The sequence below is a fragment of the Rhinopithecus bieti genome, unplaced genomic scaffold (assembly GCF_001698545.2).
Source record: "Rhinopithecus bieti isolate Rb0 unplaced genomic scaffold, ASM169854v2 scaffold_81031, whole genome shotgun sequence".
NCBI classification, from domain to species: domain Eukaryota; kingdom Metazoa; phylum Chordata; class Mammalia; order Primates; family Cercopithecidae; genus Rhinopithecus; species Rhinopithecus bieti.
Genome location: NW_016830217.1, coordinates 961,552 through 978,348, shown reverse-complemented (window position 1 = coordinate 978,348; position 16,797 = coordinate 961,552). Strand labels below are relative to the sequence as shown.

The 16,797-nt window shown below is 42.5% G+C and overlaps 1 protein-coding gene across 4 annotated transcripts in view; it reads left to right on the top strand.

The window, feature by feature from the left end:
* Window positions 1–16,797, top strand: part of DNAJC16 (DnaJ heat shock protein family (Hsp40) member C16) — a 47,845-nt gene that overhangs the window by 11,523 nt on the left and 19,525 nt on the right. For all 4 annotated transcript variants that reach the window (XM_017865283.1, XM_017865285.1, XM_017865284.1 and 1 more), the window contains exons 5-7: window positions 7,036–7,220; window positions 9,734–9,838; window positions 11,242–11,400. In XM_017865283.1, the coding sequence (XP_017720772.1) occupies window positions 7,036–7,220; window positions 9,734–9,838; window positions 11,242–11,400 (449 nt within the window). The remainder of the gene's footprint in view (window positions 1–7,035; window positions 7,221–9,733; window positions 9,839–11,241; window positions 11,401–16,797) is intronic.

Here is a 16,797-nt window from a genome sequence, read left to right as displayed (position 1 = left end):
TGNNCTCGATCTCCTGACCTCTTGATCCGCCCGTCTCGGCCTCCCAAAGTGCTGGGATTACAGGCTTGAGCCACCGCGCCCGGCCTTAAATCGCCTATTCTATAAACCCTTTTTAAAAATCTTTCTTAAATGTATTAGTCTGCTTTCTTCAACTCTGTGACTCTGAAACACCAATTTTTTTACTTATTGTGAGGTGAGCCTTGAAGGGGATTGGAAGTCAGCTAAGGAATCTTCAGTCACACACTGGTAAAAACTATTGTGTAAAAGCATCCAATGTTTAAAGAGAAGTGTGCTGTGGAAGAGGGCCCAGAATTAGCACCATCCCTGACCTTAAGCTCACCATTTGGTTGAAGAGAAAATATATACACAGAGAATTAACACCAACCTCAAATTTGCAAGTACGGAATAATGTTTTGCTGAAGGAATACACAAAGATGACAAAAAAATCCTTCTGTATTTTCTAACACCTTGCCCATGAAACAGATGCCTTCATTTGAAACTTCTTTTCTCAGTCAACTTTCATGTTCCAATTACTGTATTAGACACTTAAGGGTATATAATAATAATAATTTTTATTGGACATTTCAGTTCCCTTGCATTGTGGTAAATGCTTTCTGTGCATTATTTTTGTACCCAAAGCAACTCAATAAAGGAGAGACTATTATTATCCCTGTTTTACGGGTGAGGGAACTAAGGCATTGAAAGTTAAGGAACTAATTCATCGTTACACTACCCGTAAGCATCAGTATTGGGTTGGACCCAGGAGTCTGACCGTCTTCAACACTGTGCTGTACTGCTTCAGAAATAAGTAAATCATGTCCTTGTGCCCAGGAAACTCAAATAAGAAACATACCTCAATCATCTCTGCACATTTAGTGCTTACTGGAAGGTGCAGGCAGAGCTGTCAGCGTGGCCTGGAGGTTGAACATCTTGAAATCAAATATCGTTTTAGGGAAACCTGATTTGGATGATCAGGCAGTGATTACCTGGGTTTGGCAATTTATTCACCATGACTTCCTGTTTAAAAAGAGAAACTGCTGGGCACGGTGGCTCATGCCTGTAATCCCAACACTTTGGAAGGACGAGGCAGGTGGATCCTGAGGTCAGGAGTTTGAGATCAGCCTAGCCGACATGGTGAAACCCCATCTCTACTAAAAATACAAAAATTAGCCAGGAGTGGTGGCGGGTGCCTGTAGTCCCAGCTACTCCGGAGGCTGAGGCAGGAGAATCGCTTGAACCCGGGAGGCGGAGGTTGCAGTGAGCTGATACCGCACCACTGCACTCTAGCCTGGGTGACAGAGTGAGATTCTGTCTTAAGAAAAAAAATTAAAAAAAGAAAGACTGATTCCTGGCTGGGCACAGTGGCTCATGCCTGTAATCCCAGCACTTTGGGAGGCCGACACGGGTGGATTACCTGAGGTCAGTAGTTCAAGAACAACCTGGCCAAAATGGTGAAACTCTGTCTCTAGTAAAAATAAAAAATTAGCCAGATGTGGTGGCACATGCCTATAATCCCAGCTACTCGGGAGGCTGAGGTAGAATCACTTGAACCCTGGAGTTGGAAGTTACAGCGAGCCAAAATCACACCATTGCATTCCAATCTGGGCCATGAGTGAAATTCCATCTTAAAAAAAAAAAAAGAGTAATTCCTATCTTTCAAGGATTACTACGTAGGTAAGAGTCTCATACTGTCTATAAAAAAGGTCAGCCTAAATATTGACGAAAATATGCATTTTTCCGCTTTAGCTGTGTGTTCTTGATTTTGTTTCAGTTCACATTATTTTGCATCTTGTGGTTAGTGTACCAGCCGGTTTGTATTTAGCCACATTTCAGTGGCACATTCTTCCAGTTGGCTCTGTGCCTATTCAGAGGTGGAGAGAAAATAAACGTGTATATGCAGCTGAGGGGGAAAAAAGAACTTCCCTAAAGGATGTGATATGTGTTTAGGATTGCGTAGTGAGAGCTGTTTGGCATCTCAAATTATGGGTATGACAGATGTTTACTAGTGCATGGAAGACCCTCTCACAGCGTCAGTATAGTATTTTTAATTCCCCAGCGCATGAAAATTAGCCAGAAGCATCAGTTCTATAAAAATCAAATAATGTTTCTGAAATAAGTCACATATGCTTTGCTTTTTTTTCTTTTTCTTTTAAGAGACGTCATTCTTTTGCCCAGGCCAGGGTGTAATGGCACAATCATGGCTCACTGCAACCTCAACCTCGTGGGCTTAAGCAATCCTGCTGCTTCCAACTCCAAGTAGCTGAGATTAGAGGTGCATGCCACTGCACCTGTCTTTAAATATTTTTTCAGGAAGAAAAATACTACAAATTGGCCAGGCATGGTGGCTCACGCCTGTAATCATAGCACTTCAATAGGCTGAGATGCGCAGATCACTTGAGGTCCGGAGTTCGAGACCAGCCTGGCCAACATGGTGAAATTCTGTCTCTGCTGAAAATACACAAATTAGCCAGGTGTGGTGGCGCGTGCCTGTAATCTCAGCTACTCGGGAGGCTGAAGCAGGAGAATTGCTTGAACCCAGGAAGTGGAGGTTGAAGTGAGCCGAGATCAAGTCACTGCACTCCAGCCTGGGCGACAGAGCAAAACTCTGTCTCAAAAAATAAAATAAAGTGGCTGGGCATGTTGCCTCACACCTGTAATCCCAGCAATTTGGGAAGCCAAGGGAGGTGGATCACCTGAGGTCAGGAGTTTGAGACCAGCCTGACCAATATGGTGAAACCCTGTCTCTACTAAATATACAAAAATTAACCGGGCATGGTGGTGTGTGCCTGTAATCCCAGCTACTGGGGAGGCTGAGACAGGAGAATTGCTTGAACCAGGGAGGCAGAGGTTGCAGTGACCCGAGATCGCGCCACTGCACTCTGTCCTGGGTGACAGAATGAGACTCCGTCTCAAAAAAAAAGAAAAGAAAAACCCACAAATTTAAAACAACAAATATTTATCATTCTTTATTCTATTCCTCCAGCCACAGCCTCCCAAGTAGCTAGGACTAGAGGCACACACCGCCATGCCCAGCTAACTTTTTTTTAGACTTATCACGTTAATCGTCACAGAGCCCACAGCCAGACCTCCTGGGTTCAAATCCCATCACCGTCACTTGCCAGCTGTGTCACCCTGGGCAAGTTACTTCACCTCTCCATGTCTCGATTTCCTTATAGGTGAAATAGAGATGGTAAAGATTGGTCTTAAACTCCAGGAGACAGGAAAGAGATGGTGAAGGCTGCTCTTAAACTCCTGGTCACAAGCGATCCTCCTGCCTCAGCCTCCCAAAGCACTGGTATTATAGGCATGAACCACTGTGCCCAGCCAACTTGTCAGTTTCTAATTCAGGTTTCTGTGTGCGCTCGGTCTGGTAGAGAGTATACTGAATGGCACGGTTACTAGAAAGGCATACTTCCCAGGATCAGTTCATAAATTGGCATTCAATCTATATAGCAATCCCTGGTAAGGTCATTTAGGGTGAGTCAGTCTCTCAGAAATTGATCCCTGTAATGTTCAGAACCTGGGGCAGAAGTGGTCACTGGAGGCAGTAAGAAGTCCAGGCTTTGTGGTCAGCTGGAACTAAATTCAGATCCTGGTTCCACTGCACACAAACCATGATGCCTCCTCCTCCCCCAGCTTCAGTTTCCTCAGCCATAAAGATAGCAATACTTACCTTGCAGAGTGGTTGTGAGTACGAAAAGTATGATGTATATTAAGCCCGAGGTGTGATAAAGAAAGCACTCAAGAAATGATAATCTCTCCCTTGGGCCTTTGTCTTATAGCCACTTGACCTCCCTAGGTGATGTCTCTTCTGTCTTTACGAATGACCAGATCTCCCAGTGTATGTGCCTGCTTTATTCTTTTTCTTTCTTCTGCTCATGTAATTCTCTGTGTACTTCCATTTATTGACATTGTTCCATAGTTATTTTTAATGACTGCAGTGTGGTACAGTGTACTGTACTTGGCTCTAGAGAAGAATCCAGTTTGGATTCTTGTTCTGCAATTTTGTTAGCTCTGCAACCTGGGGTAAGTCACTTTACCTCTCTGAACCTCTCTCTGTATCTGTAAAATGAGGGAAATGGACTATACAATGCCTAAGGCTGCTGCTTTCCTGCCCTTGAGAAACTGCAACAGTCACGGTCAGGTAGCCTACAGAGAGTTTGGTTTAGTCTGCTTAGCAATTTGAAAACATTAGGTTTGGGATCCCTACCATTTACTGAGCAATTTCATTTTAGGAATTTAGTAATTAGAAAATAAGCACACAAGAGCACAAAGATGTGTGTACAAAGATGTACTAGGATGCCTGTCAACTTTCCTTATAATGTTAAGAATTAGGCTAAAAGCAACTTTTAATATTGTGCTTTGTAATAAGAAATATATGTATGTTTTGCTGTTTGTTCCCAGTTCCTGGCACAGATCTCCTAAAACCCTTGAGATTGCCTGATCAGTAGGGGTGCCACGAGAATCTGTTGCTCTCATATTTGATCTTTGACTCTGATTCCTGACATAGAGCTCCTAATCCTTGGAATTTCCTGCAGGATGGGACCATCTTTTGTTCTACTTAGGCCACTCTTAGTGGGCCCCTGTGTGGGAGCTGGTCACCAGAAAGACCAAACCATGATTAGAAGTTTTGAAAGTTTCACCCTCATCCTCCAGAAAGAGGAGAGGGCCTGGAGATTGAGTTAATAATCTATCACGCCTGCATCATGAAGCCTTCATAAAAATCCCTGAACTCTGGCTTGGTTTCCTGGGGGGTGGGCTCAGCCTACACCACCTCCCCTCAGCCGAGCCTACAGTAGAGGGCCCAGGCATCCTTCCCCATGGGAGAGGCGTTTGAGTAAGGAGCCTCACCTGGGGTGTCCTAGCCTCACATTTACTGGGCAAAAACATGAACATATATATATATGTATATATAAAATCCCTAATCCCTGAACTACTGGGTGTGAGAGTTCCCAGGTGACTGAACCCATGGAGGTGCCTGGAGGGTGGCGAGCCCTGGGAGGGCAGGATGCTCCCACCCTTCCATATACCTTACCATGTGCCTCTCTTCCTTTTGGCTGATCATCTGTCTCCTTTGTAATATCCCTTATACCTAATGAGTAACCATAAGGAATGGTCCCCTGAGTTCTGTGAGCAACTCGAGCAAATTAGTTGAACCCAAGGAGGGTCATGGGACCCTTTAATTTATAGCCAGTTGGTCAGAAGTACAGGACACAACCTGGGACTTCTGGCATCTGAAGTGGGAGCAGTCTTACGGGACTGAACCCTTGACCTGCGGGGCCTGACGCTGTCTCTGGGTAGATAGTGTCAGAACTGAGTTGATACCCAGTTGGTGTCTGCTGGAGGATTTATGGGGAACCCCCACCCCCACAGCATGTGGTGTCAACAGGGAAACATTGAGTTGGGCATAGTGGCACGTGTCTGGAATCCCGGCTACTCAGGTGGCTGAGGCAGGAAGATCCCTTGAGCCCAGGAATTTGAGACCAGCCTGGGCAACATAGCGAGACCCCCTCTCTTAAACAATGAGTGTCAGGGACAGCATTGTGTCGAGTGTGAGTAGGAAAAAGTTTAGTTTTTCCTCTCTCACAACTTCAATGTGCAACAATAAAGAATGAATTAAATAGATTGTTGGCTCAGTTTTAGTGAGCTCCTACTATGTGCCAGGCTCTGGGTTAAATAGATTAATGGCCCAGTTTCAGTGAGCTCCTTCCTACTAAGTGCCAGGCTCTGGTCTGGTGCTGAGGATACATCAGTGGACTACACAGGGATCCCTAGCTTCATGAGGCTTGCATTCTAGAAGGGGAGACAGACAATAAACAATTGACAGAAGGTAAGTGGGTGGTACCTTAGAAGATGGTAAACACTGCAGAAGAAATGAAAGTGAGCAGGTTGTGTATGGATGCTGAGTGTGGGGAGTACCGTTTTAAATATGGTGCCAAGGTAGGCTGCATTCAGGACTTGAAGTTGGTAAAGAAGTCAGCTACGCAGAAGTCAGGGAGATGCACACTTCAGGCTGAGGGAACAGCCAGTGTCAAGGCCCTGAGGCAGGAGCATCCACTATCTTCAGAACACAGCAAGGACACTGGGGACTGGGGCAGGCTGATGAAGGAGTGGAAGAAGAAAGAGGGCATGGGGAACCAGGGGCCAAACACAAAGGATCTCGTTGGCCTCTGTGAGGTTTGTGCATTTTATTCCAACTGAAATGGGTCTTTGCAGGGTTTGGGCAGAGGAGTGATGTGATCCATTTTTATGTTTTAGAAGGAGCAGCCTGGCTGCTATGTTAAGAACAGACTGTCAGGAGACAGGGAGAAATAGGGGGACAGCATTTAGGATATTATTGCAGCAACATAGGCAGGAGAGATAATGATGACTCAGAGCAGGGCATATAATGAAAGTGATGAAAAACAGTTGAATTCCAGACATTTTCTAAAGAGAAAAGCAACAAGACTTGTGGACAGATTGGATGTGGGGTGCAACAAATGAGAGAAGCCAAAGATGACTCTTATGGTTTTTGCCCTGAGTAAATGGAAGGATGGAGCTGTCATCAACTGAAATGGCAAAGGCGTGGGTAGGACAGGTCTGTGGGAGGAGATTAGGGGTTCGTGTTTGGAAATGTTAAGCTTAAAAAGTCTAGTACACATCCAAAAGAAAATGTACATTTATTGGCCTTTAATACTGAATGTGTCTCCAGTGTTAGCAGAGTAACTGGCCCTCCAAATATATGGTTGGATGAAAGAGCAAGAAAAGTTGTTCAAGTATTAAGTGAAGTAAGTATCAGATGATCCCACCTTGTTTTATGTATATGCATACACACACACACACATTTGTAACTCTTCTTACATGTTGCCAGATTGCTCTGCAGAAAAACTGAACCAATCTAGAATTCCAGCAGTGAAAGAATGCTAGACAGTCTATTAGGAAAGACATCTCCTATGAGGTCGGGATTTCAGTTTCACACCAAAAAATTACTTAGCACTTTTCCCAGCTGCCATGGAGACATAAAAAGGCTTCACTTGAATCTTCCATTCTTTTCAGGTGTAGGAATTGGCGTGGTCCATGCTGGATATGAGAGACGCCTGGCGCATCACCTGGGGGCACACAGCACGCCCTCTATCCTAGGAATCATTAACGGGAAAATCTCCTTCTTCCACAATGCAGTTGTCCGTGAAAATCTGCGACAATTTGTAGAAAGTCTTCTTCCAGGGAACTTGGTGGAGAAAGTAAGTACCTGTCAAGGAAAACATGACTGAGAAGTAGTTTAAGAGGTACCTAGGACTGTTAATTGCCCAGAACATTTTCTGTAGTCCTCTCAAACCTGAGTTTCATTGTGAGGAAGGCAAGACACATATTAATTAATTAATTACTCAAACTAAATCATGTAAGTGAAGTCTGTAGGAAACTAAAAATTGAAACATAAAGTACAGAGACTGGAAGAATTAATTCCTATTAATAACCATCTTGCAGATCTTACGCTGTCATAGGAATCTGAGCCTAAAATGACCCCTATTTTCTAAACAAAAAAATTAAATCACATGTTAGAAAGAATTCGGGCTTTCTTTCCGGCTCATAAATTTGTTCATGTGAAGATATTTGTCTTTATTCAAATTTAGTTGTGTTTGGTTATATGTTTAACGATCCTATCTGTGGAAAATGCCAGATTCCATGAAACCAAATATTATTTTTGAAACTTTAGAAACGTGGCCGGGCGCGGTGGCTCAAGCCTGTAATCCCAGCACTTTGGGAGGCCGAGACGGGCGGATCACGAGGTCAGGAGCTCGAGACCATCCTGGCTAACACGGTGAAACCCCGTCTCTACTAAAAATACAAACAATTAGCCGGGCGAGGTGGCGGCGCCTGTAGTCCCAGCTACTCGGGAGGCTGAGGCAGGAGAATGGTGTGAACCCGGGAGGCGGAGCTTGCAGTGAGCTGAGATCCGGCCACCGCACTCCAGCCTGGGCGACAGAGCAAGACTCCGTCTCAAAAAAAAAAAAAAAGAAAAGAAACTTACAGTGACAATAATATGAATGAATTTCACAAAGAAAAGGTTGAAATAAAGAAGCCAGATAAAGTTCACATTGGTTTATTGTTTCCATATTTAAGCACCTAATACATTTTTTTCAATATCTTAAGTTAGGGATCAAAGTAACTAGGAAAGGACTCTCATTTTGCTTTAAATAATTCATTCTCTTAATACCAGGGAAAGTGAACATAAAAAATTTTCATCATATTTCTACATGTGCTATTCCTAGACTGTCCTGCTGGGATCATTATCTACAGAAGAAATATTTGTTGGAGTTAACTTAAAAGGTCAGAGAGTATTGTAGCCTCCTAAAATGATAATAGATTGTCCTGATAGATCCTCAAACATTTATATAAAATACCTATTCTGTGCCTGGTATAGATTAATGTAGCTGTTTCAAGCAGCTCCCAAGCGGGTGGTTATTTCTAGTATGTTGGAGCCCATCCTAATGAGCTGGGAAAGGCAAAAGTGACCGTTGGACTGGGTTGGGTTGCAGGCAGGCAGAAATCGGAGACGTGAAATAGCCTGCTTTGTAAGCTCTTTTCACTGGTGAGCAGCAGAGGAGGGGGTTGGGGTTAGAGAGGTTATTAGGAATCTCCCTGTGAGGGTCTCAGAACACCTCCATGCTCCTTTCAGGAACTTGGGCCTTGGCCCGTGGGTGATGGAGCTATTGTAGGGGTTTGAGCAGAGGAGTGAAATGATCAAATTTGAGTTTTATTTAAATCATTCTAGATGCAGTATGGAAAGATAAACTTTTTTTAACGACTATGAAACATTTCTAGCTAGATAATTTATTCATGTTTTTAATTTCTTCTCTCAGTAGGAATATTTTAAGATATCAACGGGGAAAGTAACAATTCAGATAACAATAAATGAAATTATATAATGTATAGGGGTGGACCACCTTATTTTTATTTAAGCCGTTTAAAAAGAGCAAGCTGGCCTAGAGTAGTGGCTCACACCTGTAATCCCAGCATTTTGGGAGGCTGAGGTATGAGGATCACTTGAGTCCATAAGTTCAAGACCAGCCTGGGTGACATACTAAGACCCAATCTCTACAAAAAATGCAAACATTAGCCAGGCATGGCGCCTTGTGCCTGTAGTCCCAGCTATTCAGGAGGCCGAGATGAGAGGATCACTTGATCCTGGGAGGTCTGGGAGGTTGAGGGTGCAATGAGCCATGATCTTGCCACTGCACCTTAGCCTGGGCAACAAAGCAAGACGCTGTCTCAGAAAAAAAAGGGGTGAGGGACAAGCTGGGAGACTGAGGCATGATAGACAGATAGATGGGAGACTGAGGCCTGATAGATAATGATGATAGATAGATAGATAGATAGATAGATAGATAGATAGATAGATAGATAGATAGATATTGAAAGGGGCAATGTTGCATTATCTTCTGCTGGCTAGTGTATTAAGAAGTATACTCTATAATTAAGCGAGAACCAACTCTGGAAGCTCAATTTTTATAATATGGTCAGTAATTGTTTCAGACAGGATTATGATTTCAGTCTGTAAGAGTTCAATGAAAATATGAAATCAATATCACCATTCTTTTAATAGTTTTAGCCAAATGAAGACAAAAAGATTAGTTGTCTGCATTTTTATTTTTTGCAATCTTTTACACTTATTTGATTTATTTTCTCCTGACTGGAGTATAATACAATTGTTAAGAATTAAATATTGAGACTAACATTCTATTTTCAATTTAAGGTTACAAATAAAAATTATGTCAGATTCCTCTCTGGCTGGCAGCAAGAGAATAAGCCTCATGTCCTTCTGTTTGACCAAACGCCCATTGTGCCACTGTTATACAAGGTACTTTCTATGCTGGGGTAATGGTTTCTTTTCTTTTCTTTTCTTTTCTTTTTTAGCAGAAAGTAATGTCTGAGTTGGAACTTATAGCCTATTTGTCTTTTTTGTAAGAAACAGTTTCTTCCATGAGAAATGTTTGAAGACCAGAAATTTTACTTAACCATCATGCATTCGGTACTGACTAATGCCAGTTACTGTGCTAGTGCTTTCTATGCACATATCATGTAATCCTCAGAAGAACCCAGTGATGGAGATATCCCTGTTTCTGTTGGGTTATTTTTTTCTTTTCTTTTTTTTGAGACGGAGTTTCACTCTGTTGCCCAGGCTGGAGTGCAGTGGCGTGATCTCGGCTCACTGCAGCCTCCACCTCCTGGGTTCAAGCGATTCTTCTGCCTCCGCCTTCCGAGTAGCTGGGACTACAGGTACGTGCCACCATACCCAGCTAATTTTTGTATTTTTAGTAGAGACAGGGTTTCACCATGTTGGCCAGGCTGGTCTCGAACTCCTGACCTCATGACCCACCTGCCTCAGCCTCCCAAAGTGCTGGGATTACAGGTGTGAGCCACCGCACTGGGCTTTTTTTTTTTTTTGAGACCGAGTCTCACTCTGTCGACCATGCTGGAGTGCAGTGGCGTGATCTAGACTCACTGCAACCTCTGCCTCCTGAGTTCAAGTAATTCTTTCACCTCTGCCTCCCGAGTAGCTGGGACTACAGGCACACACCACCACGCCTGGCTAATTTTTATATTTTAGTAGAGATGGGGTTTCACCGTGTTGGCCAGGCTGGTCTTGTACTCCTGACCTCAAGTGATCCGCCTACCTCGGCCTCCCAAAGTGCTGGGATTAAAGGCGTGAGCCACCACACCTAGCCACTATCCCTGTTTCTATAGACCAAGATACTGAGGCTTAGAGCAGTCATAACCCACCCAAGTTCTCACTACAGCACGGTGAGCATGATTCCCTTTGACTTCAGACCTGCCCTCTGAATGATTCCCCCACTATACTCCCAGCCTACCTACACTCCCCACTACCTCTTGTGTCACTGTGACATGAGATGGCAGAGGAAGGTGTCTGACACTGACCAGTGGCATGGTCACTGCCATCTTACCTAATTACAGTACAGGTAATCCCCAGACTCATGCCTCCTGACCAGTACAGATTTCAAGGTGATTATTTTGCCTTAACTATGAAAAAGAAATGAATTATTTCTGTTTACCTTGTTGGTACAGTTTTTGCACATGGAATACCCTAGCATTCCTGAAAGTATACAAGGATACAGAAGACCTAGTGGAGCTGTATAAGCTGGCATCCGTCTCTCTGCTCAGTGATGTGAAAAGCCCTACTTGATTTGTCATTTACATCTTTGCTGTAGTTTTATTTTCTTCCTCTCTATTACGCTCTAACAGTTGACTGCCTTTGCATACAAAGATTATTTAACATTTGGATATGTATATGTGGGTTTGAGAGGAACAGAAGAGATGACGAGGCGGTACAACATCAATGTCTACACCCCCACCCTCTTGATCTTTAAAGAACATATAAACAAGCCTGCCGATGTTATCCAGGTACGTGAGGGTCACCTTGGTTTAAGATTTTCTTCACGTTGTATCCCAAGATTTTACGTAAATAAGCAGCAAAATTGAACAAAGTGGGTGAAGGATCAATGAGTTTTCAGTCTCTTCCTTCAGATGCACAACATTTTTTAATGAATTTTTTTTATCTAACTTGGTACCATTTGCTTTAAAATTTTTAATTTAAAACATTTAAAAATTTTAACACCTTTAAAGGGCTCCTGTTGGAAAACCAATACTTTTTTTACAAAATGAATTTAAAAGTTAAATGTAAAACAGTAATAAGAAGGAATAAGAAGAAACCACAAACTGAGAGAATGTACAGATGAATATTTATCTGATCTTAAGGTGGAAAAGGGTTAAAAAGCATTGGGGAAAAAAATCTTGGAAAATCTTAGTAACTTGACTCTAAGTTTTATGTTTTCATGTAAATACTTTAAAATGTAAAGTTAAAAAACTGGGGAAATATTTACAACAAATATTAAAGTATTGATATTTTAATTTCTAAAGAGCTTTAATCAAGAAAATCAACACAAAATTCTGAGAAGAGATTCAAATGACTAATAACCATTTTTAAAAATTAAATGTCACGAGTAATCTGAGAACATTAACCTTCTTTCACCTATCCAACTGTCAAAGATTTTTTAAGTTAAAATAGTACTGTTGAGGGTGTACAGAAACTAGTACTATCTTACTAGAGGAAGTAGGCTTTCAGAAAAGGAATTTGGTAATATTGTATTAATCGCCTAAATTCATGAGTAAACCTGAGTATTGTGTGCCAAACACTGTTCTGGGTGCGGGAGTACAGCACTGAATAAGATCAACAGAATTCCCTGTCCTGTGTCCTACTGGGAAAGACAAAACCAACAGTATAATATAGTCTGTTATTATTCGTTATATAGTGATCAGTGCTGAGAAGAAAGATAAAGCAGGAAAGAGGAATGTGGAGTATTAGAGGAGAAGGGTTGCTGTTTTAAGGCAGAATTGCCTAGAAGGGCCTCATTGAGGGCTTAAACAAAGACCTAAGGGAGGTGAGACCATCTTTCAGGAATCTATACTAAGGGAATAGGAACTCAAACAAAGACTTAACATCTAAAGATATTAAGCAATTTTCATAATAGTGAAAACTGGGGGAGAAATGTAAATATCCAACAGTAGGATAACTAGGATAATTATTAGTACATCCCATAAAGGGAATATTATAGAGCAATTTAAAGTGTCAATTTCAAGAATACTTCATGATAGGGATAATTTTCATTGCATAATGTTAAAAAGCAACCAGGATGCAAAATTATTTATACAATTTAAACACTGATCTCAATTTTATAACGTGAACACCTGTGTATGCATAGGAAGAACTGGAAATATTGCTACCAATGTTCTCAAAAGAAGTGAAAAAAAGAAAAGAAAAAAATACTGGAAAGCATTAGTAGTGATCATCTGTCGATGGTAAAATTATATATCAATTTAATCTTTGTGTTTTCCAAAATCCGTATAATGAACATATTTTATTTACAAGGACATTTTGTGGTTTTTTGGGGTTTTTTTTTTTTGAGACGGAGTCTCACTCTGTCGCCCAGGCTGGAGTGCAGTGGCTGGATCTCGGCTCACTGCAAGCTCCGCCTCCCCCGGGGTTACGCCATTCTCCTGCCTCAGCCTCCCGAGTAGCTGGGACTACAGGCACCCGCCACCTCACCCGGCTAGTTTTTTGTATTTTTTATTAGAGATGGGGTTTCACCGGGTTAGCCAGGCTGGTCTTGATCTCCTGACCTCGTGATCCGCCCGTCTCGCCCTCCCAAAGTGCTGGGATTACAGGCTTGAGCCACCGCGCCCGGCCTACAAGGACATTTTGACTGTCCTCCTAAGGAAGGCTAGAAAGAAGTTTTATAAAATTCTTTATTTCATTCATTCAATAAACATTTCATTGCCTGCCTGCTGTGTAGCAAACACAGAGCCAGCTCTGACATCCAGAGTTAACCTTTGCCCTCAAGCATCTCAGTCGGGAGGAGAGAGACCTAACCATCCACTCTAATGGCAGCTCAGGTGTCCTGTGAACACAGAAGAAGGGTACCTGAAACCATGGAAACCAGATGGGAAAGTGGATTGTAAAGAAAGAAGAGCAGGTTTAGGAAGATGAGAACTTTGGCTATGGACATATTGAATTAGAGCTGCCTATAGGAAATAGAAGGGGAGAAGTCCTTTTTACAGTTGGGTATAGGAATTGAGATCTTAAGAAAGGTATACAGGCTGAGGATAGAAACTGGTGGATCATCAGTAAATGGTTAGTGGTTGAAGTCCTGAGTAGGGTAAGATCTTCCTGGCATAATACTGTAGTCTCCCCTGATCTACCCCCCTTACCCCTTATTCGCTTTCTGAGGTTTCAGTTACCCACAGTCAACCAGGTCCAAAACATAGGCGACTACAGTGCAATAAGATGTTTTGAGTGAGGGGGACCATGTTCACATCGCTTTATTGCAGTTTGTTGTTAGAACTGTTCTATTTTAATATTAGTTATTGTTGTTAATCTCTTGCTGTGCCTAATTGATAAACTTTGTCATAGGTATGTGTATAGGAGAAAAAGAGTATGTATAGAGTTCAGTACCGTGTGGTTTCAGGCACCCAGTACTATGTGGTTTCAGGCACCCACTGGGGGCCTTGGAATGTATCCTCTGGCAGTTAAGGGACGACTGCTGTATGTAAAGTAAGGCCAGAAGGAGGCCAAGGACAAAACTCAGAACAGCCACCAGCACATAAGACAAAGGGGTTCCTGATGGAGACGAGAAGGTGCTGTGAGTCAGGAAGAAAACAAATACCAGTGTCCAAATAGAAAAGAGAAGATCATCTCAATCCAGCGTTAATGGATGAGGATTTCCTTAATTGGTTTTTAGGAACAATTTATAGTTCTGAGAATTATGTTTATCCCCTAGGGAAAATTGTAAATCAAATACATTTACAAAATTACTGGTAGAATGGCTGCTTTACTAACCTGCTCTTTGTGGATATCAAGTATATGCTTAACAAACTCAATTTTCCCAACAGCAGGTGGCTTAATGACCGCTAGTAGCACCAGTGGTTTCCTGTTGCTCTATGTAATTTGTTGTCATTGCTGTTATGGTATTTATGGCCATGATGATTTATTGAATCATTCTTCTGTTGATGGACACTGGGGGCTTTGAGGAATAGTGTTGCAATGAATATCATTACCTAAGCACAGAATTCTCTAGGACAATAGTTGTTAGAATGTGGTTCATAGACTCCTGGGGATTCTCAAAGATCCTTCAAGAAGAAGTCTGTGAGATCATATCAAGACATGATTTGCCTTTTTCACTGTGTTGACATTTGCACCGATGGTGCCAAAGCAATAGTGGGTGAAGCTGCCAGCGACAGTGCATGAATCCAGGCCGGGCACCAGGCCACCTATCATCACTGTGTGCTTCACCCCTAATCACTCGCAGCAAAAACAAACACCACCAGATTCACTTTATATATTTTGTTTTCTTTTGTTTTTAAGACAGAATCTCACTCTGTCACCCAGGCTGGAATGCAGTGGCATGATCTCGGCTCACTGCAACCTCCGCCTCCCGGGTTCGAGCAGTTCTCCTGCCTCAGCCTCCCGAGTTGCTGGGATTACAGGCACCTGCCACCATGCCCAGCTAATTTTTGTATTTTTAGTAGAGATGGAGTTTCACTATGTTGGCCAGGCTGTTCTTGAATTCCTGACCTCAGGTGATCTGCCCACCTCAGTCTCCCAAAGTGATGGGATTACAGGCATGAGCCCCCGTGCCCACCCTCACCTTATATCCTTGATGAAGCAGTAAGAAGTGTTAATTTTATTAAACCTTAAACCTTGAGTGCATGTCTTTTTGATAGATTTAATATTCTGTGTGATGAGACGGGAAGTGTGCATAAAGCCGTCCTGCTGCACAACAAAGTACAAATGTCCTAAGGACAAGTGCCTCCCTTCCCACTTTTCTTAATGGAACCATCATTTTTACTTGGAAGAATGACAGAGAACCATGGGCATTTAGACTCAGGAATTTGGCAGACATTTTCTCAAAAATGGATGAAGTGATGTGGCACTTTAAAGCAAACAGCTGGTGGTATTTATTGCCAGGGATAAAATTCAGGCTTCCAAGAACATTAGAATTTCGAAAAATTTGTATTGGCCATCATGACAGCTTCTCAAAATTTTCTTACGAGATTGGTTCATCCAAGTGTGTGGTTTTTTCTGTTTTTTGGAGGATCTCACTCTGTCACTCAGGCTGGAGCGCACTGGCACAGCCTCGGCTCACTGCAGCTCCGACTTCCTGGGCTCAAGTGATCTTTCTGCCTCAGTCTCCTGAGCAGCTGGGACTACAGGCATGCACCACTGGCTAATTTTTAAAAAAAATTTTTTTACTGAGGCAGGCGTATCTGAATTCAGGAGTTCAAGACTAGCCTGGCCAACATGGTGAAACCCCATCTCTATTAAAAATACAAAAAAGCCAGATATGGTGGCATGCCCCTGTAATCCCAGCTACTCGGGAGGCTAAGACAGGAGATTCACTTGAACCCAGGAGGCAGAGGTTGCAGTGAGGCGAGATGGTTTCACTGCACTCTAGCCTGGGTGAGAATGAGACTCTGTCTCAAAAAAAAAAAAAAAAAAAAAAAAATTTTTTTTGTTTGAGAGACAGGGTCTCACTATGTTGACTAGGGTGGTCTTGAACTGCTGACCTCAAGTGGTCCTCCTGCCTGGGCCTTCCAAAGTGCTGGGATTACAGGCGTGAGCCACTGCACCCAGCCCATTCTTTTTTTAATAAGTATAATAAAATACGTTGGCCAGGCACCGTGGCTCATGCCTGTAATCTTAGCACTTTGGGAGGCTGAGGCAGGCAGATCATGAGGTCAGGAGTTTGAGACCAGCCTGGCCAATATGGTGAAACCCTGTCTCTACTAAAAAAAAAATACAAAAATTAGCCAGTGTGGTGGTGCGTGCCTGTAGTCCCAGCTATTCGGGAGGCTAAGACGAGATTCACTTGAACCCGGGAGGCAGAAGTTGCAGTGAGCCAAGATCGCGCCACTGCACTCCAGCCTGGGCCACACAGTGGGACTTTATCTCAAAAAAAAAAAAAAAAAGGTCATTGTTTGGAAGATCAGTGGACCAATATTCACATACCCTGCATTCAAATGACCAGTGCAGGGTATTATGAAATAATACATGAGTAAAAGATCCATTATAAGTGCAAGGAACGTAGATTTCTTCTTTTTTTTTTTTTTTTAATTTTTTTCTTTTGTTTTTAATTTTTTTTTTAATTCTTGGCAACAGGAAGTCATCTTCTCATTTGTATATGAGCCTTTTGGATGCCCTCATTATGATATGCCTACCTGTTATGTCTTTTTTTTTTTTTTTTT